This window comes from Aotus nancymaae, unplaced genomic scaffold, assembly GCF_030222135.1.
Source record: "Aotus nancymaae isolate 86718 unplaced genomic scaffold, 86718_ANA_hifiasm-v0.15.2.pri h1tg000028l, whole genome shotgun sequence".
Taxonomy (NCBI): Eukaryota; Metazoa; Chordata; class Mammalia; order Primates; family Aotidae; genus Aotus; species Aotus nancymaae.
In genome coordinates, this window is record NW_026988441.1 from 33,965,238 (window position 1) to 33,991,258 (window position 26,021).

General features: G+C 54.0%; 3 protein-coding genes and 1 pseudogene across 7 annotated transcripts in view; 2 read left to right on the plus strand and 2 right to left on the minus strand.

Annotated features, from left to right (window-relative positions):
- Positions 1–5,722: 5,722 nt before the first annotated feature.
- LOC135276896 (U2 spliceosomal RNA) lies at positions 5,723–5,836 on the plus strand (annotated as a pseudogene).
- Positions 5,837–5,974: 138 nt separating this feature from the next.
- TIMM29 (translocase of inner mitochondrial membrane 29) lies at positions 5,975–7,500 on the minus strand. Its single transcript, XM_012436288.2, has 2 exons — positions 7,276–7,500; positions 5,975–7,199 (listed from the first exon to the last, which is right to left on the minus strand). Exons 1-2 carry the CDS (start codon positions 7,367–7,369, stop codon positions 6,511–6,513), a joined length of 783 nt encoding a protein of 260 aa, XP_012291711.1. The 5' UTR covers positions 7,370–7,500; the 3' UTR covers positions 5,975–6,510.
- On the plus strand, positions 7,374–12,876 carry YIPF2 (Yip1 domain family member 2). Of its 4 annotated transcripts, none has more exons than XM_012436287.3 (10): positions 7,374–7,675; positions 7,746–7,806; positions 8,229–8,389; positions 8,486–8,575; positions 9,386–9,473; positions 10,961–11,077; positions 11,153–11,319; positions 11,401–11,583; positions 11,669–11,804; positions 11,890–12,876. In XM_012436287.3, exons 2-9 carry the CDS (start codon positions 7,776–7,778, stop codon positions 11,783–11,785), a joined length of 954 nt encoding a protein of 317 aa, XP_012291710.1. In that variant the 5' UTR covers positions 7,374–7,675; positions 7,746–7,775; the 3' UTR covers positions 11,786–11,804; positions 11,890–12,876. The 4 variants fall into 4 exon arrangements, with proteins under 4 accessions (XP_012291710.1, XP_012291709.1, XP_021532335.1 ...); XM_012436286.3 differs by having other exon boundaries at positions 7,375–7,675; positions 11,903–12,876; XM_021676660.2 differs by having other exon boundaries at positions 7,375–7,602; positions 11,903–12,876.
- CARM1 (coactivator associated arginine methyltransferase 1) overlaps positions 12,164–26,021 on the minus strand; it is a 55,732-nt gene continuing 41,874 nt past the window's right edge. The window contains exons 5-16 of one of the 2 annotated variants that reach the window (XM_021676657.2): positions 24,232–24,342; positions 22,474–22,651; positions 20,112–20,202; positions 19,831–19,912; positions 15,431–15,516; positions 15,145–15,234; positions 14,500–14,637; positions 14,331–14,420; positions 14,134–14,246; positions 13,958–14,035; positions 13,643–13,711; positions 12,164–13,473 (exon numbers count right to left, since the gene is read on the minus strand). In XM_021676657.2, coding sequence (XP_021532332.2) covers positions 13,331–13,473; positions 13,643–13,711; positions 13,958–14,035; positions 14,134–14,246; positions 14,331–14,420; positions 14,500–14,637; positions 15,145–15,234; positions 15,431–15,516; positions 19,831–19,912; positions 20,112–20,202; positions 22,474–22,651; positions 24,232–24,342 — 1,269 coding nt within the window. In that variant the 3' untranslated portion in view covers positions 12,164–13,330. The remainder of the gene's footprint in view (positions 13,474–13,642; positions 13,712–13,957; positions 14,036–14,133; positions 14,247–14,330; positions 14,421–14,499; positions 14,638–15,144; positions 15,235–15,430; positions 15,517–19,830; positions 19,913–20,111; positions 20,203–22,473; positions 22,652–24,231; positions 24,343–26,021) is intronic. The other variant, XM_021676659.2, reaches the window with a different exon arrangement.

Genomic DNA, 26,021 nt, shown 5'->3' on the forward strand with positions numbered 1-26,021 from the left:
AGCTACTTGGGAGGCTGAGGTGGGAGACTCCCTTGAACCCAGGAGGCAGAATTTGCAGTGAGCCAAGATTGTACCACTGCACTCCAGCCTAGCAACAGAGCGAGTCTCAAAAATAAAATAATAATAATAAATTAAAAAGTCTCCATAGGTAGCTACTCTGTGTCCACTTTATCTCATGAAAAGTGACAATTCACTGGGCCCAGATGAATACCTAATTGACTATCCCCCTACCTGCTCCTTTTCTCTAGGAATATGTAAATTACAGATGGATACATTGTGGATACATTACATGTGTGGATTATATTACATATGGATACATTATGATACATTACTCTCCCTCTTTCCCCTCCAGCCCGCTTTTCCCCTTTAAATACTGAAGCCCTCAAAATAATCTTTGGAGAAAGACACAGATCATGAACTGTTTCTGTGATTTTGTGTTTAGTTCTTTCTTTTCTTTTCCCTTCCTTCCTTCCTTCCCTTTCTTTTCTTTGCCTTTCTTGCTTGCTTGACAGGGTCTCCCTCTGTTACCCAAGCTGTGGTACACTGGTGTGATTTTGGCTTGCTGCAACCTCCATCTCCTGGGTTCAATTGATTCTCCTGCCTCAGCCTCCTGAGTAACTGAGATTGCAGGCACCTGCCATCACACCTGGCTAATATTTTATATTTTTAGTAGAGATGGAGTTTCACCATGTTGGCCAGGCTGGTCTCGAACTCCTGACCTCAGGTTATCTGCTCACCTCGGCTTCCCAAAGTGCTGGGATTACAGGTGTAAGCCACTGCACCTGGCCCTGTGTTTATTTCTTCTGGGCATGTCCTAAACCTTGGCAAAATGAACTTCTAATTTGATTGAGACCTGTCTCAGATAGTAATCATTCTTAAATAATGAATTGCTATTCATCACCGTCGTTGCGCCTGCCACAGCATGGAAAAGGACACAGTATCCTTGTGGCTGCCCCGAGGGAAGCCTCAAAAGGCCAGTCCAAGATGTCTTCTATGGATGGCTGTGAACTGTGAATTCCCCAGAAACTCCTTCTGGTAGGACATGGTTGTGAACCAATGTTCTCTGAAAAGGAATTTGGAAAAAAAAAAAAAAGAAAGAAAAAAGAAAAAAAGAACAACAACAAAAAAGGAATTTGGAGGAAATAGATTGTATTCCAGTCAACAGTTTGCAAACTGGGGAGATGCAATGTTTGGTGTAAAATGAGGGTACATTCCAGAGAACAAAGGGAGGGTTCAGGTGTTTTTTTTTTTTTTTTGACAGAGTTTGGCTCTGTCAGCCAGACTGGAGTGCAGTGGTGCAATCTCGACTCACTGTAACCTCTGCCTCCTGGGTTCAAGCAGTTCTCCTGCCTCAGCCTGCCAAGGGTTCAGGTTTTATAGCAAAAATTCCATCCCAGGTTCCCAATCAAGTCTGTTGATGCAAATGAGGGAGTCAAACTCACCTGGTTCTGATTGGGCAACACATTTGAGTTCTGACTGTTTCAGGAGATCTCTGAACCTCCCAGAGTTAAAATAGAGGTGTGAGTTTTGGGGGAACTTAGAGTACACGTGTGATCTCTATTCAGCAACTGGCCGCTTGGGTCTATGTAAAATTGAAGCTCAGTCAGCCACACCAGATCCATCTTGAAGGACTGGCTCTTTCAGGTTTGTATTTGTTCACATGGTGAATCAGTAACAGCATATGTGAGATGCCTGTGGCTCTCCAGCTCCAAATAAGATTGCAAGAACAAAAGAACTGGCTTCATTGCACAGCCGCTAATAAAACGATTGACCTCTGCACCCATCAGAAATGATAAAAATCGGGCTGGGCAGAGTGGCTCACTCCTGTAATCCCAGCACTTTGGGAGGGTGAAGCGGGCGGATCACTTGAGGTCAGGAGGTTGAGACTAGCCTGGCTAACATGGTGAAACCCTGTCTCTCATAAAAATACAAAAATTAGCCAGGTGTGGTGGTGGGCTTCTATAATCCCAGCTACTTGGGAGGCTGAGGCAGAAGAATCACTTGAACTCAGGAGGGGGAGGTTGTGGTGAGCTGAGATCATGCCACTGCACTGCAGCATGGGTGACAGTGAGACTCCATCTCAAAAAAAAAAAAGTGTTTTTTTGTAACACATCAAAGGTGTGTGCCTAGGATGCACTCTTCTAGGTTAAAAGAGACTTAAGACCGGGCGCGGTGGCTCACACCTGTAATCCCAGCACTTTGTCTGGGATTTGCTTTAAAATACTTCGGTTGTCAGTGGTAATGTTTGAGACTAAAAAGAAAACAAACAAACAAAAACTTCTGATGCCTGTGTGTGGTGGTTCACGTCTACAATCCCACCACTTTGAGAGGCTGGCGGGAACGTTGCTTAGGCCTGGAGTTCAAGATGAACATGGGTGACCTCTGCCTCAACTTCTCAGTTCAGGTGATCCTCCCACCTCAGCCTCCCAAGTAGCTGTGACTACAGGCACGTGGCACCCCATCTGGCTAATTTGTGTATTTTTTGTAGAGACAGAGTCTCGCTATGTTGCCCAGGCTGGTCTTGAATTTCTAGGCTCAAGCAGTCCACCTGCCTCAGCCTCACAAAGTGCTGGGATTACAGGTGTGAGCCAGGGCGAGCCCAGTCCATCTTACACATATTGACTGATGTCTCATGTCTCCCTAAAATGCATAAAAATGAACTGTGCCCCAACCACCCTGGGCATATGTTCTCGGGATCTCCTTAGGGCTGTGTCACACACAGGCTGTTGCTTACTCGTATTTGGCTGAGAATAAATCTATTCAAATATTTTCAGAGTTTAACTCTTCTTATGGACATAACTAGGTAAAAGTGCAGGTTCCAGGGATGAAGTTGGCCCTTTCCTGGAGCCCTGACTTCTGCCATCATCTACCCAGTTCCAAGGAGCAGTAAACCAGTGCTAGTGGCAGCTGCACGACTTCCACTTGCTGCAGCACGCTGATGAAAGGAAGCTGTGTTAGTCATTCCCACCCGGCTAAGGCAAGGCGGAGCCAGCCGTGTTCTGTCTCTGAACTGAGTCTCTAATGCCCTCTGCTGGTCTTTCTAATCACAACAGTGGGAAAAATACCTTTATTTATTTATTTATTTTTGAGACGGACTCTTGCTCTTGTCGCCCAGGCTGGAGTCCGATGGCACGGTCTTGTTCACAACCTCCGCCTCCTGGGTTCAGGTGATTCTCCTGCCTCAGCCTCCCAAGTAGCTGAGATTACAGGCATGTGCCACCACACCCGGTTAATTTTGTATTTTTAGTAGAGATGGGGTTTCTACATGTTGGTCAGGCTGGTCTTGAACTCCCGAGCTCAGGTGATCCGCCCACCCGGGCCTCCCAAAGTGCTGGGATTACAGGCATGAGTCACTGCGCCCAGTCTTTATTTTATTATTATTTGAGACGGTGTTTTGCTCTTGTTGCCCAGGCTGGAGTGCAACGGCACGATCTTGGCTCACTGCAACCTCCATCTCCCAGGTTCAAGTGATTTTCCTGCCTCAGCCTCCTGAGTAGCTGGGATTACAGGTACCTGCCACCACGCTCAGCTAAATTTTTATATTTTTAGGAGACATTCACCACATTGGCCAGGCTGGTCTTGAACTCCTGACTTCAGGTGATCCACCTGCCTCAGTCTCTCGAAGTGCTGGGATTACAGGTATGAGCCATCGTGCCCAGTCTATTCTTATTTTGAGTAGTGAGACAAGGTACTGCTATGTTATCCAGGCCGTGTCTTTTGCTTCCATTGCATTTCTTTTTTATATATGTGTTTCGATATCCAATTTTTATGTACGGCAAGTGATAGCAGTACTGACAATTTCTGGCAAGAATTATTAGGATCAAAGGTAGTCCACAAGTTTTAGGATTAAGTCACAGAGTTGGGAGTTACAGAGTTTGAATCTTGGTTCTGCCCCAGCCTTGGAAAAATAAATTTTCTGAACCTCAACTTTTCCTCTGGAAAATTGAGATGCTGACTTAAACTAACTTGTGTTCAACCCACTCATTAGGAATGCAAGGGTCAAATACCAAAACTTGAAAGTAGCAACCCCACAAACATCACAAGAAAGATGGTTGTTTTGTCACCCGGTTTTATTAACTTGTCACAAGTCACTGAGGTAGCCTCACTCCCTTAATACTTTAATTTTTTCATTAACTTTGAGACAGGGGCTGGCTTGCTCTGTTACCCAGGCTGGAGTGCAATGGTGCAATCCCGGCTCACTGCAGCCTCAGTCTCCCAGCCTCAAGCCATTCTCCCACCTCAGTCTCCTGCGTAGTTGGTACTACAAGAGTACATCATCATACCTGGTTAATTTTTGTATATTTTGTAGAGACAGGGTTTCACCATGTCGCCTAGGCTGGTCTTGAACTCCTGGACTCAAGTGATCCTCCCACCTCAGCCTCCCAAAGTGCTAGGGTTACAGGTGTGCACCACTGCACCCAGTTGTAAATCATACTTTTTAAAAAAAGTATTGGCTAGGCGCAGTGGTTCATGCCTGTAATCCCAGCATGTTGGGAGGCCGAGGTGAAAGGATCTCTTGAGGTCAGGAGTTTGAGACCAGCCTGGCCAACATGAAGAAACCCTGTCTCCACTAAAAATACAAAATTAGCCAGGGATCACTGCACATGCCTGTAATCCCAGCTACCCAGGAGACTGAGGAAGAAGAATCGTTTGAACCTAGGAGGCAGAGATTGCAGTGAGCTGAGGTCGTGCCACTGCACTCCAGCCTGGGTGTCAGAGTAAGACTCTGTCTCAACAACAGTAACAACAAAAATGCAATTTACCATAACCTAGCTAAGCACCAGCTGTGTACACTAACATTTCTTTTCAGAGAATTGTGTTTCAAGGTTACTGAAGTACAACATAACCAGAATCTATGATTCCATATAGGTTTCCAGACCGGAAAATGCTTTATCCTTCCAAGCCACCTCCAGTAACTTACAATACTCATCTGGTAAAACCAGGTTGTTTTTGCAGAAAATTTCCCTGTAACATCCCCACAGTCACGACACTGTCAATTTCCTGGTTTATATTAGTTATGTCAGATGTTACCATTGGGGGCAAGTTGGGCAAAGGATATACAATATGCCTCTATTATTTTTCCAATTTTGAGACTATACTTAAAAATTAAAAACTTCAAACAAAAAAGCAAAACAAAAATGTTACTTACTTTACTTTTTGAGGTAGGGTCTCAATCTGTTGCCCAGGCTGGAGTGTGGTGCCACAATCATGGCTCACTGCAGCGTTGACCTCCCAGGCTTAGGTGATCCTCCCACCTCAGCCTTCCGAATAGGTAGGGCTACAGACATGGGCCACCACGCCTGGCTAATTTTTCTATGTATATATATTTTCAATACTCATTCAACGCCTTTGGTATATATATGTATTTTTGTAGAGACGGGGTTTCACCATGTTGCCCAGCCTGCTGTTGAACTAGGCTCAAGTTATCCACCTGCTTCACCCTTCCAAGTATTTTAGTTTTTGAGAAAGGTCTCACTATATTGCCTAAACTGGTTCTGAACTCCTGATCTCAAGCAATCCTCCTACCTCAGCCTCCCAAAGAGCTGGGAAAGGCGAAAATGTTACTTATTGAAATGAAAGGCCGGGTGTGGTGGCTCATACCTGTAATCCCAGCACTTTGGGAGGGTGAGGCAGGCGTTCACCTGCCTGACCTGAAGTCAGGCATTCAAGACCAGCCTGGCCAACATGGTAAAACCCTGTGCCTATTAAAAATACAACAGTTATCGCTTCTCGGCCTTTTGGCTAAGATCAAGTGTAGTATCTGTTCTTATCAGTTAAAAAAAAAAATACAACAGTTAGCTGGGTGTGTTGGCACACATCTATAATTCCAGCTGCTCAGGGGGCTGAGGCAGGAGAATCGCTTGAACCCGGGAGACAGAGGTTGCATCGAGCCAAGATTGTGCCACTGCGCTCCAGCCTGGGAGACAGAGAGAGACCTTGTCTCAATAAATAAATAAATACAAGAGACAATAAGTAATATAATAAAAACATTACAACTCAAATTTTATTAATTAATATTATTCTTTTTTTGTAGCGTCGGAGTCTTGTTACATTACTCCGGCTGCTCTCAAACTCCTGGCCTCAAGCGATCCTCTTGCATCAGTTTGCAAAATGCTGGGATTACAGACATGCACCACCACACCAGGCCACGATTCAAAAATCTAAATGGTCTTAGGAGAGTTTGCAAGTCACCTGACCAATGCGGTACCTCCCTGAGGAGGGACTCTGAGGCCCAATAAAAAAGGCTTATATAAAAGGCTCAGGACCAGCTCTGGCAGTGATGAACATGGGTCAAGTCATTCTGCTGTCCCAACTCCTGGACCAAGGTGGCTTTGAATTAGCTTCAGCTGATAAAGAACAACGACGGAGAGCAGAAAGGCTCCCCAAACTTGAGCAAACCCAGTGAGAAAACACTTTCCACACCATCTGTCTCGGTCGTTCTGGAGTTGAGGCGCATCACAACTGCACCACCCAGGCAAGCAGTTTACCAGGACTCGGGGCCTCTGGATTTCATCTCCGGGCCTCCGACTGTATCAGCGAGCGCGCCTGGCTCAGGGCGAGCCTATCCTTCTTCTCCTTCTGCAAGACCTGCTCCTCCCACAGCGCCTGGTCCACCTGATCGTCGGTGAGCACGACAGGCTTGTACTTCTCATGGAAAAGCCGCTCGTTGGTCTCGGAATGTAGCTGGTGGGTCCCGACCACCCGCAAATGCGCCGGCAAGTGCAGAAATTCGTCGTCGTTGATGTCGCAGTCGCGCATCCGGGCACCCAGCACCCACCAGCGGCCCACGAAGCCCACGTCCAGGATCCGGCCGGGGAAGTCGGTCCAGCGGGGTTGCAGGTAGCGACAGCGCGCCTGGTAGAGGCTGGCCTGGGCGTCGAAGGGCGCCTCGTACACCAGCGAACAGAGCCCCAGGTTCACGTGACGCAGCCGGCCACGGCCCCGAAGCCAGAGCAGCCGCTGCACGAAGGCTTCGGACTCGCGGTTGCGCGTGGCCGGCGCCAGCAGCAGGAGGGTCCCCGACGCCTCCAGCAACGCCTCCTCGAAGGCACCCTCGCCCGGCGCCAGCGTGCAGCAGGCCGCCGCGCCGCCCAACAGCCCCACGTACACGGCCGCGCGCCCCGGCCGGGCACGAGCCTCCGCCGCCGCGTCCCTGCAGGCCTCGGCGTAGTCCCGGAGCAGCGCGCGGGCCCAGGAGCCTGAGGGAGGAGGAGCGTGATAAGAGTATTCCGGCGGCGGCGGACACCCACCCTACCGCCTTCGGCTGCTACTCACCCAGCCGCGCCCACACTCCGGGCTTCGCCGCTACAGCGTCGCCCACCTCTGCGCGGCGCCGGGACCAAAGTCTCCTCAGAGCTGCCGCGGCCATCCTCTTCTGGCTTGGGGGGTCCGTGTTCGGAGAAGCAGCTCCTGATATCCGGAGAACCCGGGACTCTCTTCTGCGCAAGCGCCAACTTTACCGGAAGTGGCTTCCCAACGGGAGAGTATAGAAAGAGGACCGGCGCCGGATGTTGCTGTCGTGTCCGAGTCGGGTAGATCTGACCGGCAGGCAGGCCGCGCAGGCGCAGAGAGCCCCAGCCACGCCGACCCAGGTGGCTTCAGGTGAGGGGGGCGGAGCGCACCTTTGGAGACTGGGCGACGAGTTCAAGCCTCCGTGGGTGCTGTTGGCCGCCAGGTAGGACTGGGGGCCGAGGGACCGGCTCGGGGGCACGGGGGAAGCAGACCTGATCGGCCTGTGTCCTCAGCAAGGGATGCGGAGACGCCCCTGAACGACCATGGCAGCGGCCGACGAGCTGACCTTTCACGGTGAGTGCTGCCCAGACATGGCGGGATGTCCTACTCCCGCCCCTCGCCAGTACCTCCCCGCCTATGCGGCTTCCAGCTTCTCTACCCCGAATCCCAGGCTGCTGTGAACTCTGACTCAGGAGTGAGACCCATCCCTGACTCGAACCCCGCTCCCGCCGTGAACTCAGACCTCAAACTCGAGCCTCTAGTCCCCAGACCCTGACCTCATCCTAGGGCCAATCCTAACTTGCAGTTCCACGTTAGGAGGAAGGGAACAGGTGTCTTCCGGATGCCTCCAAACCGAGGAAGTTGGGCCCCTGCCTTGGGGGTGATCAGTGGCCCAGCAGAGCCTTCGCCCCCAGAGGAGCATCGGCTTGGCTTGGGCCCAGTCGAATTCTTTCCACCCCCGCAAAGTGCATGTGTCCCATATCCCCCCTCCACAGAATTCGAGGAGGCCACTAATCTTCTGGCTGAGACCCCAGATGCAGCCACCACCAGCAGAAGTGATCAGCCAACCTCACAGGGGCACGTGGCTGTGGCTGTGGGCTCAGGTGACAGCTATGGAGCCGAGGATGAGGTGGAGGAGGAGAGTGACAAGGCTGCGGTGAGTCCCTGTCCTGCCTCCTGCCTCCTGCCTCCGTGCAGCCCGCTGCTGACCCAGGCTGTTGGGGCAGGCACTGAATGTCCACGCTGTGTCTAGCTCCTGCAGGAGAAGCAACACCAGCAGCAGCAGCCCGGATTCTGGACCTTTAGCTACTATCAGAGCTTCTTTGATGTGGACACCTCACAGGTCGGGCCCGGGGAGGCAGGTGGGATGGGACTCAGGGTGCTGGTGAAGGAACCAGAGTGCCCTGGAATGGTTATGGTGGGACTGGTTATGGATCGGGGCTGTGGGAACACAGGGAATGCACACAATCTGGTGGGTTAGAGGAAGGCCTCCTGGAGAAGGTGAGGAATTGGCTGAGACCTAAAGGAGAAGGAAGGCAGAGTGGAGGGGAGCAGAATTATGTTCCAGGCACAGGGAACAGCATATGCAGAAGACCAAAGGTGGGCCAGGCGCAGTGGCTCATGTAATCCCACTAGCACTTTGGGAGGCTGAGGTGGGTGGATCACCTGAGCTCAGGAGTTTAAGACCAGCCTGGCCTACATGGTGAAACCCTATCTCTACTAAAAAGACAAAAATTAGCCAGGTGCAGTGACAGGCGCCTGTAATCCTAGCACTTTGGGATGCTGAGGTGGGTGGATCACTTGAGGTCAGGAGCTTGTGACCAGCATGGTCAACATGGTAAACCCCATCTCTACTAAAAATACAAAAATTAGCCAGGCATGGTGGTGCACGCCTGTAGTCCCAGCTACTTGGAAGGCTGAGGCATGAGAATTGCTTGAACCCGAGAGGCAGAGGTTGTACTGAGCCAAGATTGTGCCACTACGCTCCAGCCTGGAAGAGTGTGAGATTCCATCTCAAAAAGTAAAGGAGGGAAGGGCTAAGTTCTTTCAGGTGGGGCACAGAGAGAGGAGGGTGGAGGTCAGCGGGGAAGGAGCCTTTCAGGACGAGAATCTCCTGGCAGGCCTCCATCCTTGACCTTGGCCTTGCCCCCAGGTCCTGGACCGGATCAAAGGTTCGCTGCTGCCCCGGCCTGGCCACAACTTCGTGCGGCACTATCTGCGGAATCGGCCGGATCTGTATGGTGAGTGAGGTCGCGCATTCGGTTCCTTTCATCGATCACTCCACAATTGTGGCCCGAGTTGCAGACCCCAGTGTGCAGCTGAGGACAAATGATTCACTCAAAGAGTGTGACTTACCTTCTGTTCAGGGAGACGGGGACATGAAGGACTGCAGAGGGTGGTGGGTAGAAAGCAGCAGAGTGGAGAGGAGGAATGGCCTTGCTGTTTTGCAGGGTGCGGCAGGGCAGGCCTGCCTGAGGAGGGTGAGGGAATGAGCCTTGCTGGCAATGGGAGGGGTGGGGGAGACCTAGGAAAAGATGGTTCCAGAAAGGGCATAAGCTCTATGGCAGGAACTTGCATGAACTGCAGGGCGGCATTGCCACTGGAGCGAGTGAGCTGCAGGAAAGGGATGGATCACACAGGCCTCCCATGCTGTGGCGAGAAGGGATCTTTTGGTTTTTTTTTTTTGAGATAAGAGTCTTGTTCTGTCACCCAGGCTGGAGTGCAGTGATGTGATCTCAGCTCACTGCAATCTCCGCCTCCTGGGTTCAAGCAATTCTCCTGCCTCAGCCTCCTGAGGAGCTGGGATTACAGGCATGCACCACCATGCCCAGCTAATTTTTGTATTTTTAGTAGAGACAGAGTTTCACCATGTTGGCCAGGCTGGTCTCGAACTCCTGACCTCAGGTGATCCACCCATCTCAGCCTCCCTAAGTGCTGGGATTACAGGCATGAGCCACTGCACCTGGCTAAGAAGGAATCTTAGTTACGTGTTCTCGGGTCCCTCTCATCATCATGGGGGGCGAGGGCAGAAGCCAGGAGGCTGGGGTGCAGGCGGCCACATGGTGGGGACTGTGGATGTAGAGAGTGGTGCTGGATTCTGGAACATGCTGTGGAAGTAGAAGCAACTGGCTTTGCTACTAGACAGGCGGGGGTGGGAGGAGTGGGAGGGTAGGAGCTGAGGCAGGCTCTAGGGATGTCTGCCTGGACTACAGGATGGATGGAGTTGCCACTTATCCAGGGACCAGCTGGGCATTGAGGGCAGACGGCAAGGGCGCTGGGTGAAGCCGGAGATGCCCACCTGGGAGCATGAACTGGAGGCTGCAGTTCTCAGGGCAGAGCCTCAGGCTCTAGAGGAGGCGCAAGGGCCTGGGCTTGGAGGAGGTCACACCAGGAGTGAACACAGACATGGAAGGGGCCAAGGACTGGGTCCAGCTGCTTCCCATGGCTGAAGGGGTCAGAGAGTCAAAGAGGAGGTGACAGGGATTGAGGAACTGGCACCAATGAGGCGAGACATAGGCTGACGGTGTGCAGTCCTGAGTGTTTCCAGCAGGGGATGGGCTGAGAGCCGGCACTGGGCTTAGCCACTGGGAGGCCCCCGGTGACCTAGTGAGTCAGGCAGGGTGCTTAGGAAGAGGCTGGGGTCTCAGCATACTTGAGTCAGGAAACATCTGTCTGGTTGTCCTGGGAGCACAGGATCCGGGACCCTGACTGTGCCCCCTACCCCCAGGCCCCTTCTGGATCTGCGCCACACTAGCCTTCGTCCTAGCTGTCACTGGCAACCTGACACTGGTGCTGGCCCAGAGGAGGGACCCCTCCATCCACTACAGCCCCCAATTCCACAAGGGTAAGCAGGCGGGCAGGCCCAATGCCTGGCAGGGCCCCGGGGGACAGGGGGTGACTGTGCTCGCCTTGCCCCCAGTGACTGTGGCAGGTATCAGCATCTACTGCTACGCATGGCTGGTGCCGCTGGCCCTGTGGGGCTTCCTGCGGTGGCGCAAGGGTGTCCGGGAGCGCGTGGGGCCCTACACATTCCTGGAGACTGTGTGCGTCTACGGCTACTCCCTCTTTGTCTTCATCCCCATGGTGGTGAGTGTGGCCTGGCGTGCAGTGGGTGGTGGCTGTGTGGGGCCCCCTGGCATGGTCACCTGCTGCCTGTGTCACTCCCAGGTCCTGTGGCTCATCCCTGTGCCTTGGCTGCAGTGGCTCTTTGGGGCACTGGCTCTGGGCCTGTCAGCTGCGGGGCTGGTATTCACCCTGTGGCCCGTGGTCCGTGAGGACACCAGGCTGGTGGCTGCAGCGCTGCTGTCTACGGTCGTGCTGCTCCACGCCCTCTTGGCCATGGGCTGTAAGGTACGGGGCTGGGGTGGCCACGGGTGGGCTGAGGGGCTGGGGCGGGTCGGCTGGCCCTGCCTCTGACCCCGGGGATCTTGTGCAGTTGTACTTCTTCCAGTCGCTGCCTCCGGAGCATGTGGCTCCTCCACACCAAGCCGCATCTCTGCCCACAAACATCCCACTGTCCCCTACCCTGCCTCGGTCCATGGCTCCCTCCTAGGAAGGCCTGAGTCCCACAGGTAAGGGGCTGTTCCCAGCTGGGCTGAGGGGGCTGCCCTTCCACCCCCCGTGAAGGTGAGAGGTCCTGGGGCCATTCTCAGGCAGTTCTCTCTTTTAGGCAGTACCTAAGTGGACCAACCCCTCTGCCTGTCCTGCCCCCCAGACAGTGACTGAACGCTCCCCTGACACCTTGAGATGACTCTGCTACTTTCCAGACTTTTCTTACAAAGCAAACACTTTTATTTTCTATGCAAAGGTGATTCAGAGAATTTATATAAAGGCGGGCGAAGGGCAGCCGAGCAGGGAGCTTTGGGACAGGGCCGGGGCCCCGATATCCCCTGGGGCTGCCTGCTTTTCCCCCTACGGCTCCCCTGGCACAGGAGGGAGAGCCAAGGGGGCACCCCAGCCTGGACAGTGCCTGCTCTGCCTGGGCACACACACGGCGGGCCAGAGCTCCAGCATCTGAACTTGGGGGTGTCAGAAACAGGGGAGCAGAAGGAGAAGAAACTGCCTGTGCTGCAACACATGTCCTCATTTATTTTTTCTTTCTTTCTTTTTTGGAGGGAGAGGTCCCTGCAAGGCCCCTTCCCAGGCGGGGGAGGGACGGAAATGCCGTCACAGTAGTAGGGACTGGAGCGTCTACAAAGACGGAGGGGAGATACTCAGGCCTAATGGTAGCTACAAGGAAAGAGGACACCTTCCATGACACATCTTTGAGGTGTCTGTGTCTGCCCCAAGCGGCTGGCAGTGGCCTTCCCTCCAGGCCGAGGGCCTGCAGCCACCTGCTCTAACTCTGGGTAGGGGAGGTGGGGGGACCTGCAGGGGCTCAGGGACAGGACAGCAGCAAGAGGCAGGGGCTGAGGACGGAGGCCTTCCCAACAGCGGGGTGGGTTGTACATTCAAGTGTGAGGTGAACCCTTTGGTGGGGAGGGGGCCCCTGAAGCCTCAGCGGGGCCACCCCTCCCCGCGGTGCCTCTGAGTCTGGGGAGAGGGGCTGCTGGCTCGGCCCTGCCGGCCTGGCTTCTCAGAGGGTCTGTGGATTGACACTGGTTCTTTTCATAAAAAAATAAAATTAAAAAAAGCAGCATGTCACGTCCGTTGTGACCGAGGCCTGGTCGTCGAAGGGAGGCCCTGGCTGGCCAGGCCACCTTCCCACTGGAGTCAGACAAGGGGACAGGTGCCAAGGGTCCTGGCAGGCAGGGTGAGGCAGCCTGGGCTACATGGCAGCTGCTCCCTCCCCGCAGCCAGTTCCAGCAAATGACAAGCCCAGGTCGGGGTGGAGCGGGCAGGAAGGGGGACGAGGGCTCCCACAACATGATCTTGTGTAAAATATGGCAGCGACACGCGCTCAGGGCCGGGAGGTGGAGGTGGGGGTGAGGGTGGGGATGGCGGCAACGTCGTGTAAAAAAGTGTCCCAGTTCCCATAGCAAAGAGGGCTGTGACCGGGTGTTCGGGCTTCTCCAGTACAAGGGGGAAAGCCGCCCGGCGGGGGGCGGGCGGGAACATCATTTGGTTTCCTGGTGCTGTCAGTCCTCGGGGCGGGCCCCTAGCTCCCATAGTGCATGGTGTTGGTCGGGATGGACATGGGCGACGCCATGGAGATGGCAGGGCCGCCCATGGTGAACTGGCTGTTGACTGCATAGTGGGCACTCGAGCCGCTACCACCGCTGCCCTGGGCGCCGGAGGACCCTGTGGGGCGGGCAATGGCACTGAGGGGCTGCCCTGCCCTGCCCAGCCCCCAGGCAGAGTCACAGAGAGAGAAAGGGTAGGCGAGAGGGCAGGCGGGCGGCCGGACAGAGGATGGCGACTCACACGCTAGCTTGGCCCCCATGGGCCCTGCCCGTGCCACCCGCATTACCTTGGACAATCCCCGTGCTCATTATGGAGCCCATCCGGGAGTGGGTGTGATTGACAATCCCCGTGTTGGCTGCGCAGCAAGAGGGAGGAAAGAAGGAAGGGAGACGGCGTCACCGCCCCCAGCCACCCAGCCCATGTGCAGTGGCGGGCTGCAGAGCGAGGCACAGAGGATGGAGGGCCTCGGCCGAGAGCCCCCAGGAAGAGGAAAAGGCGAAAGGACCAAGCACAGGCCGACCTGGTCGCCAGAGGCCCTTCCTGGCCCCCTGGCAGTCCTGGGCACGGCTCCCTGCTGCCCCTGCCCCTGGGGAACACTCACCTAAAGGAATCAGGTTGTTGTGGCCCACACTGGAGCCGCCAGCGATAACACTGCTCAGGTCGTAGGCGGTCGGCATCCCTGTGCCCAGAGAGGGAGACGTCAGGGCTGGGGGCAGAGAGGCCAGGCCTGTGGGCGGCCTCCCGGGTTGGCTAGGCGTCGGGGCGGGCCCTCCTCACCTGCCACGGCCATCCCGCTGCTGAGGTTGTAGGTGCTGCCCGTGTTCCACATGTTTTCAGAGGGAGATGTGTAGTGGGAGCCAGGTGGGGGCGAGGGCGTCGTGCCCGTGTATCTGTGGCAGAGACTGAGCTATGGGCAGGGGCAAGGGGGCTGCAGGCCTGGGGCGCCCCCCTTGCAGGCTGGGGGCCCCTCTTACCTGAAGAAAGGGTTTTTCAGATCCAGGAGGTTACTGGATTTGGAGCCGGTCTGGTCCACCTGTGCCACAATACTGATGTCGTAGCTCTGTCTGCAGAGAGGGTGCGGGCAGCGGCATGAGTGGCGGGCAGATGGACCCCTGCCCCCCCGGGCCTGGGCAGCAGTCGCACCTTTTGTTGGCAATAAGCAGACATGTCCCTGAGAGCGTGTCCCCTGCCTTGGCGAACAGTGGTGATTGGAACAGGCACCGCACCTGGTACCAGTGGGTCAGGGGCTCTGTCGGGGCTGTGGACAGCCACACGGTCATTCTGTGGAGCAGGAACAGGCACAGACTTGAATGGGCCACCACCACCACTGGGGCCACCATCCTGTATGCCTTGAGCCCTCCCTGGGCACCTGCCCCCTCTGTCAGGGACCGCTGGGACCCTGGAGCAGGGACGGGCTAGCCCCGCCGGCAGTCCCAAACACACACATGAGCACGCACACATGTGCATACGAGGGACCCCCCCAGCCACGAGATGCCTACTTACCCTGACATGTGCCGAGAGACGGACACAGGCCTATGAGGGACAGACACTGGGAATGTGGGATGGACACACACACACATACACACACACACACACACACACACACACGCGCGCGCGCGCACACCCGCACCCAGTCTCTTGCTCTGAGATAGGCTCTCACTCCCACTAGAAGGGATGGTGGAACCTGGAGCCATGTTCCACCCTCCTAGCCCCCAGCCAGGTCGTAGCTGCAGAAAGCCCTGGGTGGGTCGGGGGGCAGCATGGGCTGCTCTGCTCTGCGGCACTCACATGGAGCCGATGAAAGCAACGTCAAACCAGAAAGCCAGGCCGTGGACCAGCCCTGAATGCAGCATGTGGAATTTGAATGGGATTTCTATCCTGGAAGGCAAAGGGCAGTGGCTGCTGGGGAAGCCAGGCAGGTGCTGCCGAGAGAGAAGAGGGGGTGCCAGGTGCAGAGGCCCGGGGCCCCCGCCCACCACCTGCCCTGGGACGGCAGGATGCCGGTGGGAGCCAGGGGTGGCCCTGACCTTTGGCCTGAGCCAGACCTGGGAGGATGGAGTGTAGGTGCCGGTACCTGTGCAAATCTCCTTCTTTGGCTTCTAAGAAGTTCACCGTGTACTTGACGGACTTGGCCATCAGGATCCGGATGTCAAATGTGTCCTGGGAGAGACCACAGGTGTGACCATCTGGCGCCAGGGCCAGCGTGGAAGAAGAGAGCCCTGCCCCTTACCCCAGGTCTGGCCACCAGCCTCTAGGCTGTGCAGCTAAAACTAGCTTGTCCTTCTCAGACACACTGTGAGGACAGTAAACTGGCACAACGCCACCGAGGGCAATTAGGTGGCAGCTCTCAAAATAACAAGTGTTTATTCACATACAAGATTTGGCACTATAGGAGTTTAACTTCCAGATACATGAACACATCAACAAACTTACATGGATAATTACAGACTGTCCGTGGCAGTGACACACTGGAAACCATCTAATTAAACCAATGATGGCCCACCCATCAAAGACCATGCGGATGTGAGAAAGAATGAAGAGGCTCTTTATGAACAGGTGGGGAAAGATCACCAAGCTAAATCATTAAGCCAGTTAACAAAAAAAGCAAGTTAAAGAACTAGTTGCTACCAGCTGTGGTGCTGCGTGCTTGTAACTCCAGCTACTCAGGAGGCTGAGGCAGGATGATCGCTTAAGCCCAAGAGTGTGAATCAAACCTGGGAAACATAGGGAGACCCTGTCTCTTAAAAAAAACAACACTGGTGCTGATGTCCACTCCCAGCGATGTTTATATCTGACTAATGCACCTGCTGTGAACTATGTGAACCAAATAAAATACAAAGAAAAGAATAAACCAGTTGTTGGAATCACCAAGGACCAACCAGAGCAGCTAGGACTTTGGGGATCAAGCTTCTGGAAAGGAAGGAAATGCCCTTTCTGGCCTCTGCCTTTTTCCCATGGGGAGGGCAGAAAATGGCCACCTCGATGTTTCAGCAGCTTCCCTGGGTGGGGAAAGCAAAATGGGAGCTCATGGTTATCAAGGCAGCTCAGACTCAAGGGGCTGCAATGTCAAAGCAAAGGGAAATAAGTGCAGGAGGGCGAGGTGGGCGGTGTGCACTCAGTGCACCTGTGAAATTGGCCAACTCCTGAGCTTTGAGCGGGGCGGGGCATCAGAGGATAAGACACCAAGCTGAAGGCTGCCAGTAAGAGGCTCAAGGCCAGGCGTGGTGGCTTACGCCTGTAATCCCAGCACTTTGGAAGGCCGAGGGGGGCGGATCACCTGAGGTCAGGAGTTCAAGACTAGCCTGGGTAACATAGTGAGAGCCCATGTCTACAAAAAATAAAATTAGCTGGGCATGGTGGTGCACTCCTGTAGTTCCAGCTACTTGGGAGGCTGAGGCAGGAGGATCACTTGCGTCTGGGAGGTCAAGGCTGCAGTAAGCCATGGCGTGATTGAGCTACTGCACTCCAGCCTGGGCAATAGAGTGAGACCCTGGTTCAAAAAAAAATACAAAAAAAAGCTAAGGGGAGGTTCAGAAGCATATTGGTGATGAGGCTAACCACTGGACTTGCATTAAGATTACTGAAGGCAGTAGGCCAAGCGTGGTGGCTCATGCCTGTAATCCCAGTACTTTGAGAGACTGAGGCAGGTGGATCACAAGGGTCAGGAGTTTGAGACCAGCCTGGCCAAAATTGTGAAACCCCATCTCTACTAAAAATACAAAAATTTGCCAGGCATGGTAGGGGGTGCTTGTAGTCCCAGCTATTCAGGAGGCTGAGGCAGAAGAATCACTTGAACCGGGGAGGCAGAGGTTGCAGTAAGCTGAGATTGCACCATTGCACTCCAATCTTGGCGAAAGAGCGAGACTCTGTCTCAAAAAAAAAAAAAAAAATTACCGAAGGTCATACCCTAAAGTGACAGTTTCTCAAATTGTGGTCCCTTCCAGGGCACCCTCTTAATAATACAACATTTTCATAATAACACCAAAATAGCCGGACGCGGTGGCTCAAGCCTGTAATCCCAGCACTTTGGGAGGCCGAGGCGGGTGGATCACGAGGTCAAGAGATCAAGACCATCCTGGTCAACATGGTGAACTCCCGTCTCTACTAAAAATACAAAAATTAGCTGGGCACGGTGGCGCGTGCCTGTAATCCCAGCTACTCAAGAGGCTGAGGCAGGAGAATTGCCTGAACCCAGGAGGCGGAGGTTGCGGTGAGCCGAGATCGCGCCATTGCACTCCAGCCTGGGTAACAAGAGCAAAACTCCGTCTTGAAAAAAAAAAAATAATAACACCAAAATATTTCCAGCTTTTTTCATTCATTCACTCCATAAGGCGGATGGATCACCTGAGGTTAGGAATTCACGACCAGCCTGGCCAACATAGTGAAACCCCGTCTATTAAAAACACAAAAATTCGCTGGGTGTGGTGGTGGGCACCTGTAATCCCAGCTACTTGGGAGGCTGAGGTGGAAGAATCACTTTAACCCAGGAGGCGGAGGTTGCAGTGAGCTGAGATCACATCACTGTACTCCACGCCGGGCAACAGAGCAAGACTCCATCTTAAAAAAAAAAAAAAAGGAAAAAACCAAAAGCTCAATAGGATCCTCAACGTTTGAGTGTGTAAAGGGGTCCTGAGACCAAAATGTTTGACAACAGTTGCCATACGGGGAATCCAGGAAAGAGATCAGCCACTGGAGTCTGAAAAGCAGCCTCAAAGTATCTCAAGTGCCTGACAGGACCAAGGTGACCTCTCCATTTGTGACGTGCCTGAAGAAAACAAATCCTTGGAAGGAAAAGCATCATTCAGTCCCTGCATGATTTTTCATTCTGGCATCCAATGATCAGGCACAGCAAGAGACAAGAACAAAGGACCAGTGCCCAAAACCACGAGACTAAACAGATGAAAACATACCTACCACTCTTGATAGTGAAAGTCGCCGGAGACTTAGAACTAGTATGTACAAAATAATAGTTTAAAAAAAAAAGAAAAATTTCATACAGAACTGCCTGGATGCAGTGGCTCACACCTATAATCCCAGCACTTTGGGAGGCCAAGGCGGGCAGATCACCTGAGGTCGGGAGTTTAAGACCAGCCTGGTCAACATAGTAGAGATGGTGAAACTGCACTCTAGCCTCGGCAACAGAGAACAGAGGAAGACTCTGTCTCAAAAAAAAAAAAAAAATGCTGGGCGTAGTGGTTCACCTGTAATCCCAGCACTTCGGGAGGCCAAGGCGGGCAGATCACCTGAGGTTGGGAGTTTGAGACCATCCTGACCAACATGGAGAAACCTCATCTCTTAAAAAAAAAAAAAACCACGCCATTGTAGCTCAATCACTATCAGAAAAAAACAGATTTTAAGGCAAGAAATCTTTGCTAGATAGATCTAGAGATAAAAAGACCTTTTTATCTCTACTACAGTACTAGAGATACTTTACTAGAGGTAAGAGACATTTCATAACAACAAAAGTATCAGTCCAACAGGAGGAGACAATAACCCCAACCCTGTAGTACACCTGATGATACAATACAAAATACATAAAGCAAAAACTATCAAAATGGAAAAATCAGCACATCTATACTCGATGATAGGAAAAATAGGAAAAAAAATAAGTAATGATGGAGATACGACCAACGTGATGAACAGGTGGCCTAACTGATGTTGATGTAACACTGTACTCAGCACATGAGTAGTATATTTTCCAAAGGCATACAGAACATTAACCAAAAGAGGCCATATCCTGGACTTACAACTCTGGACAAGTTTCAGAGGAATGAAATCATACAGTGTATGTTCTTTGAGCAAAGAGAAATCAGGACAGAACAGTATGCTGATTATGCTATATTTTGTGAGGAAAAAGGTTAAATAATATGTGTATTTGTGTAGGTATGTTTAGCAGTAATACCTCCGGAAAGATAAGAAACATTGTTTGCTTATAGAAAACTGAACTGTGCAGCTGGGACAGAGGTAGGGAAGCTTTTTTCTTCTATACGCTTTTGATTTTTTCTTTTTGTTTTTTTTTCAACTTGAGTATCACAGGAATTTTTTTCCTTTTGAATCCTTTTGAATTCTAAACCATGGATCTTGTATCAAAAATCTCAAGTAAAATCAATCAATAAATCACATCAGCTCACCAAAAATAAATTCATCTAGTAACGGTTATTTATTTTTATTATTTATTTATTTATTTTAATTTTTAGAAAGCGATGAGGTCTCTGTGTTGCCCAGGCTGGTCTTGAACTCCTGGGCCTGTGTGACCCTCCTGCCTTGGCCTCATCTAATAATGGTCTGCATGTATTGCACGTCTGTGTGCTAAGTATCTACATACATTGACTTTTTGCCCCCAAATCTCTGTGAGAGAGCTCTGTTCAGGGCAGAGGAGAGGGCTCAGAGAGGGGCAGTAGCTTCTCTAGGGGTGCACAGCTGCAGAGCAATGCCACGTGATAACTGCAGTGGGGCCCTGGAGGCCCTACTCACCACCACAGGCTGCCGGAAATACTCATCCACTGCAGCGCCTCGGAGGGCCGACAGGTCCACTCCGTGGAAGGATGGCTGGTACCTGTGGACAAGCCCCACCCACACAGCAAGGTCGGTGCTGCAGAAGAGGCAGGTGGGATAGCCCTGTCTTCTCCCTCAGTCAGCCCTCATCTAGCCCAAGTCTTTCAGAAAAAGAGGAGTGGGGGCCCCATGGGGAGCTGGGGGTTGTTCCTGAGAAGGCAGGCTGTGGGGCCCAGGCGGGATACCCAGAACACACTCACCAGAAGTTGGCCTTGGTGAACTGCTCCATGTAGAGTTGTTCATCCGTGAAGGGTGCAAGGTGGACGTCACCAATGGTAGGGAACATGTTTCCTGGGAGTGGGGGCAGGGAAGGGTGCTGGCATCAGGTGACACATCCCACACTGCCTGGCAGAGCTTCCAAAGGACCCCAAGACCCCCAACTTTGAGTGTTTCCGGCCTCTGATTCATTCGATCCTGCACTCCTGCACGGGAGCACCCAGCGCCTATTCTGATGAGTGTTTCATCGCCACCGCAGATACTGACTCCAGCTGAGACTGGGAGGCCAGTGGCTCATCTTTATGTCCCATTACTAGACCTGGGAGGTATGAGGGGACCTGTCAAGGCCTCACAGAGAAGTGAGCAGTGCCCGGGAGCCTGGGATGCGGCCAGACGCTGCCTCTCAGGCCTTGCTGTCTGTGCACATGTGCAGCCAGCAAAGCAAAGCAAAGTTGCTCTGGACAGAGGGAGGGTAGGCCCCACGCCACGCCACCGCCACTGGGGGCCTCAGATGAGGCCGAGAGCTGGGTGGGGGAAGCTGAATCCACACCACAGGGACTGCTGAGGTTCTGGCACAGGCGCCTGGCTGGCAGGGTAAGCCGCCTGGCCTCCCTGGTCTGGGCACACAGCCTGAGAGGGAAGGGCAGGGCCTCCCTCTGTGACTCAAAGGTAGATGCATGAGTCAGGGCCAGCGGCAGGGAGGGCCAGGGCCCCATAGCCCCGCCTCCCCCTCCCCCAGGAGCACCTGGCCTCCAGATGTGGGCCCCTCCCAGCCTTGCAAGCCGGTGGGGGAGGCCCTGAGGTACCAGTGGGATGCTTCCTCCTCCTTACGCCACCAGGCTGAACCTGAGGCAGGAGATGCTGGAATGAGGAGGGAAATATACATGCTGCGGCCTGTGCCCCGGGGGACCTGGGGGCACCATAGAAAGTGACCCAGCCCAGAAGGCACCTCTGGCTCCTGCTGGTCAGGAGGCATGTGACTTGAGGAGGGAGGGCCGCCTTTAACCCCCTGGAAGTGCTTCCTGAGCTGGACAGGGAACCCACTCAGCCTCCCGCTTCCCTGAAAGCAGGCTGCTGGGCCAGGGGAGGCTCGCGCAGCTGCCCATCTGGCCACACCCCTGTAGCCCGTCAGGAGGGGCCCCCCTGTGCTGGGGCTGTCCCTACCCCCATCCCCACCATCAGGGCTGAATGGGAGGAGGGTGGAGCCCACAGCCCCTGGAGCAGCCTTGCCTCCCACACTCACACTAGAGACATGGGACACAGCTGGGGGAAGCCACCTCCCACCTCCAGGAGCAGAGCCAGGCAGGACTCTAGGGCCTGGATCCAGGGAGGCCAGAGGACATGAGTGGGAACTTCCTCCAGCCCCTGCCTGCACAGGCCCCACCAGCCTGCTACTGCCCATGCTCCATCCCACAGCTGCTACCCTGGCTGGGGACTCCTGTTCTCCACGCACAGCTGCTTGCCTGTACAGAAATGCTCAGACACGCATGTACCCAGCATGAGAAGAGCCACAGACACGCCTCAGGCGTCAGGGCTGCACAGACCTCTGAGACAGATGGGCAGATAAAGAGTCACACAGGCAAGGCACAGTGACTCATGCCTATAATCCCAGCACTTTGGGAGGCCAAGGCGAGCAGATCACGAGGTCGAGTTCATGACCAGCCTGACCAACATGGTGAAACCCCATCTCTACTAAAAATACAAAACTTAGCTGGGTCTGGTGGCACATGCCTGTAATCCCAGCTACTTGGGAGGCTGAGGCACGAGAATCGCTTGAACCCACGAGGCGGAGGTTGCAGTGAGCTGAGATCCCGCCACTGCACTCCAGCCTGGGCAACAAGAGCGAAACTCCATCTCAAAAAAAGAAACAGACACCCAGTGACCAGAGGCACAGATGGAAGGTGATGGATGGGCTCGACACACAGCTACCTCACCCCTCACACACGTACACACGCATCCACAACCCTGCATTTGTACGCATACTTGCTCCCCTCACCTCCTGGACTCTGAGAGCAGGGCTTGTTGGGGAACTGCTGACCACAGAACCTGTCCCAATCCCCACTCCCAGCCAGAGGCTGTCCCGCAGGAGCAGAAGATGGGATGGCAGAGGTGCCAGGAGCTCCTCTGGACCCTGTCTGGGTGGATGGGCAGCTGGCTGTCTGGCCATGTTTGGGGCCTGGGGCTCCAGAAGGCACAGCTGGCAGGAGTGGGGTTGGGGTGGGAGTGGGGGAAAGGCCTAGGCTTCCCAGCACCCTGGGCCACCGACAGCAAGCAGGGAGCTGAAGCACTGACGGCCTGGCTCAGCGGCTCCACCAAGGGGCCCGGCCTGTGTCCCCCCAAGCTTACCGCTGGGCTTCAGATACTTCTTGGCGTGGAGGTAGCTCTCCAGCATGCGCTCGTTGAAGAGCATGTAGCCCATGGGCTCCGAGATGATGATGTCCACCTGCTCGGGGAGCGACACCTCCTCCACCTTGCCCGGGATAACCACGATGCGGTCCGTCAGGTTGTTACTCTTCACCAAGACCTGCAGGTGGGCGGGGCCACGTGGGCTTCCCTGTGCCTTCCTGCTGCGGGGCCCTCCCCAGTCCTCCTCTCAAGGGATGGCCTCCTTCCGCACATGGCCACCGAGTCCCCCTCTGCCTCCTTCGCTGGGGCCCCAACCATGGCTGCCATTGGCCCAGCCTGTTAAGAGCTCACTGTGGGCCGGGTGCGGTGGCTCACACCTGTAATCCCAGCACTTTGGGAGGCCGAGGCAGGAAGATTGCTTGAGCTCAGGAGTTGGAGACCAGCCTGGCCAACATGGCGAAACCCCCACTCTACTAAAAATACAAAAATAATTTTTTTTGAGACAGATTCTCACTCTGTTCCCCAGGCTGGAGGTAGTGGCACCATCTTGGCTCACTGTAACCTCTGCCTCCCAGGTTCTAGTGATTCTCCCACCTCAGCCTCCCAAGCAGCTGGGACTACAGGTGTCTTCCACCACACCCAGCTAATTCCTTGCATTTTTAGTAGAGATGGAGTTTCACCATCCAGGCTGGTCTCAACCTCAAGTTATCCGCTGACCTCAGCCTCCCAAATTGCTGGGATTACAACAAGCGTGAGCCACCGCACCCAGCCTAAAAATACAAAACTTGGCAGGTTGCGGTGGTGGACGCCTGTAGTCCCAGCTACTCAGGAAGCTAAGGCAGGAGAATTGCTTGAACCAGGGAGGTGCAGGTTGTAATGAGCCAGGATTGCACCACTCCACTCAAGCCTTTGCAACAGAGTGAGACTCCAAAAAAAAACAAGAGTTCACTGTGACCCCAGCCCTGCCTCAGGGCCCTCTCCTACTGCGGCCTTCTAGGCCCCCACCCTGCATCGACAACTGCAGGTGGCCACAGAGAGGAGGATACGCTGACATCACAACCGCCAGCAAAGCTAAAACTGGAAGCACCCCCAACCCTGTGATTCCAGGGCTAGGATGTGTCCTACAGATACAACCACACATGGGAAAGGGGCTCGGGACAGCAGTGTTGGCCATGTGAAGACCTGGAAGGAGTCTGAGTGTCACTGTGGGTGCAAGGCAGCTAAAGCAACAGCAGCCCAACTAGGCATGGGGGTGCTCTGCGGCTGCAAGAGATGCAGAGCCAAGGATGGCCCCTCCATAACCCCGGCGACCCCAGATCCAGGGGAGAGGCAGAGCAGGGAGTGGAGGGTGCAGCCTCTGCTGGTGCGAGAGGATGCTTGCATCTATAGCCACGGAACAGCTCTGCTCAGAGTTCGTGGCCCCTCTCTCATGATGGGGCTAGTGGGTGAGAGCTAGGGGGCAAGGAGAGCATGCTATTTGCTCTTTTTTAGTTTTTACATTTTGAACCTTGTGAGTGAAGGTTTCAGTGCAAAAAAGGGAAAGACGGGAGATGACACGTGCCCCTGACTGCCAGTCATGAGGGGAATCATCTCAGGCCCCGAAGCCGTCCCCACAATGACTGTTTTGGGGACAACAAAGAGAGTGAAACACAGAAGGAACGTTCCCCAGGCCCCTTGGTCCCAGGCTTCTCTAGGCTGGGGCTGGCATGGCACTCAGGGGCGAGGATGAGGCTAGGTGGGCACCAGCAGGACACTGACCTCGGCATGCTGGGCCATGGTGCTGGCCTCCACCGCATAGATTTTCCGTGCTCCAGCTTGGGCGGCGAAAAACGACAGGATCCCCGAGCCACAGCCAACATCAAGAACGATCTGAGGAAGGAGTGGGAGGTAAGAGCGAGACACAGGAGGTGAGGATGACTGGGAGTTGACAGTGATCATAAGGGATGTACACATCATGAGGCATCAACACCTGGGTCTGTCTTCACTCTCAATGTCTGCCCTTCATGGGCTCTGGGTCAAGATGAAGGGAGAACTAAAGATGAGCCATGGGCCAGGCCTCTGGGAAGAGAAGCCCTGGGGAAGCTCCCACTTTGGCCCCAACCCTGTGGCCTGCAGGCCTCTGGATTGTCTGGGGTGAGAGGCACGGGCTTCCCCTGGAAGCTCACTGGTAGCTCAGAATCATCTTTCTGGGGCCTCCATAGTTCTTGCATGGAGGAAAGGGGCCTGGGTGTTGGTGGCAGCGTCCCCCAGGTCCACGCTGACTCGTGCCTGGAGAAGCAGCCCGTCTTGGCTGGGGCTGGTGAGCTGGGCCAGCTAGGCTCCCTGTAGGGATACTGGCCCCCGTGATGGTCACTCATGGCAGAGTCCAGGCCAGGGTCTGGAAGAACACACCACACATTCTGGATTTGTGGGATTGCTTCCACATGAGTAGACCAAGGGTAGACATTCCTGGTGGTGACAGGCATGAGCTTTCAAAGGACAAATGCTCTGGGTGCAGTGAGTGCCTGCAGGGGAAGCTGGTGTCAGGTGGGAAGGCCTCGGGGTACTGCTCAGAGCTCCAGATGAACTAGGAAATGGATCTCCATCCTCGAGGAGTGAGAAGGGACTTTGCCAATGGAGGACACCCTTCCCAGACCCCAGTGGCCCGGCCAGGAGGCTCAGGATGGCCCGGCCGGAGCAGACGCTCCTGTGTCAGGACAACTCCTCCCCAGGGCCCAGGGCCCAGCATCCTCTTGGACAGTCATTGATGCTAGGGAGGCATGACCCAGGCTCTGGATGAGACAGCTCCAAGCAGATCCACGTGGAGAGAGCCCCAAAATACTCGGAGGAAAAAAACAAGCTCCCATTTGATTCAAAAGAGAAAACAGGCTCGGTGCGGTGGCTCACACCTGTAATCCCAACACTTTGGGAGCCTGAGGTGGACAAATTGCTTGAGGCCAGAAGTTCGAGACCAGCCTAGGTAACATGGCAAAACCCCATCTCTACTAAAAATACAAAAATTAGCTGAGTGTGGTGGGGCACAAACGTAATCCCAGCTACTCGGTTGACTGAGGCACAAGAATTGCTTGAATCCAGGAGGCGGAGGCTATAGTGAGCTGAGATTGTGTCACTGCACTCCAGCCTGGGTGACAGAGCGAGAATCTGTCCCCCAAAAACAAAAAGAGGAAACAAAAACTCTGGCTGGCAGGGCATGGTGGCTCATGCCTGTAATCCCAGCACTTTGGGAAGCCGAGGCAGGAGGATCACGAGGTCAAGAGATCGAGAGCATCCTGGCCAACATGGTGAAACTCTATCAAAAATACAAAAATTAGCTGTGCGTGGTGGCACAAACCTGTAGTCCCCGCTACTTGGGAGGCTGAGGCAGAAGAATCACTTGAACTTGGGAGGTGGAAGTTGCAGTGAGCTGAGATGGCATCACTGCATCCAGCCTAGGCAACAGAATGAGACTCCATCTCAGGAAAAAAAAAAAAGGTGGGGGCAGACACCAAAAACTCTGGGTGGTAGGATGAGAAAGGAATATATTTCTACCTTTTTTTTTTTTTTTGAGA

Excerpts from the sequence above, each read along its gene's own strand:
- TIMM29 (XM_012436288.2), bottom strand. The coding sequence starts at position 7,369 with ATGGCCGCGGCAGCTCTGAGGAGACTTTGGTCCCGGCGCCGCGCAGAG. Across the intron at positions 7,200-7,275 it reads CGGAGTGTGGGCGCGGCTGG|GCTCCTGGGCCCGCGCGCTG; the intron begins GTGAGTAGCAGC and ends CTCCTCCCTCAG.
- YIPF2 (XM_012436287.3), top strand. The coding sequence starts at position 7,776 with ATGGCAGCGGCCGACGAGCTGACCTTTCACG. Across the intron at positions 8,390-8,485 it reads AGGAGAGTGACAAGGCTGCG|CTCCTGCAGGAGAAGCAACA; the intron begins GTGAGTCCCTGT and ends CGCTGTGTCTAG. Across the intron at positions 8,576-9,385 it reads TTGATGTGGACACCTCACAG|GTCCTGGACCGGATCAAAGG; the intron begins GTCGGGCCCGGG and ends CCTTGCCCCCAG.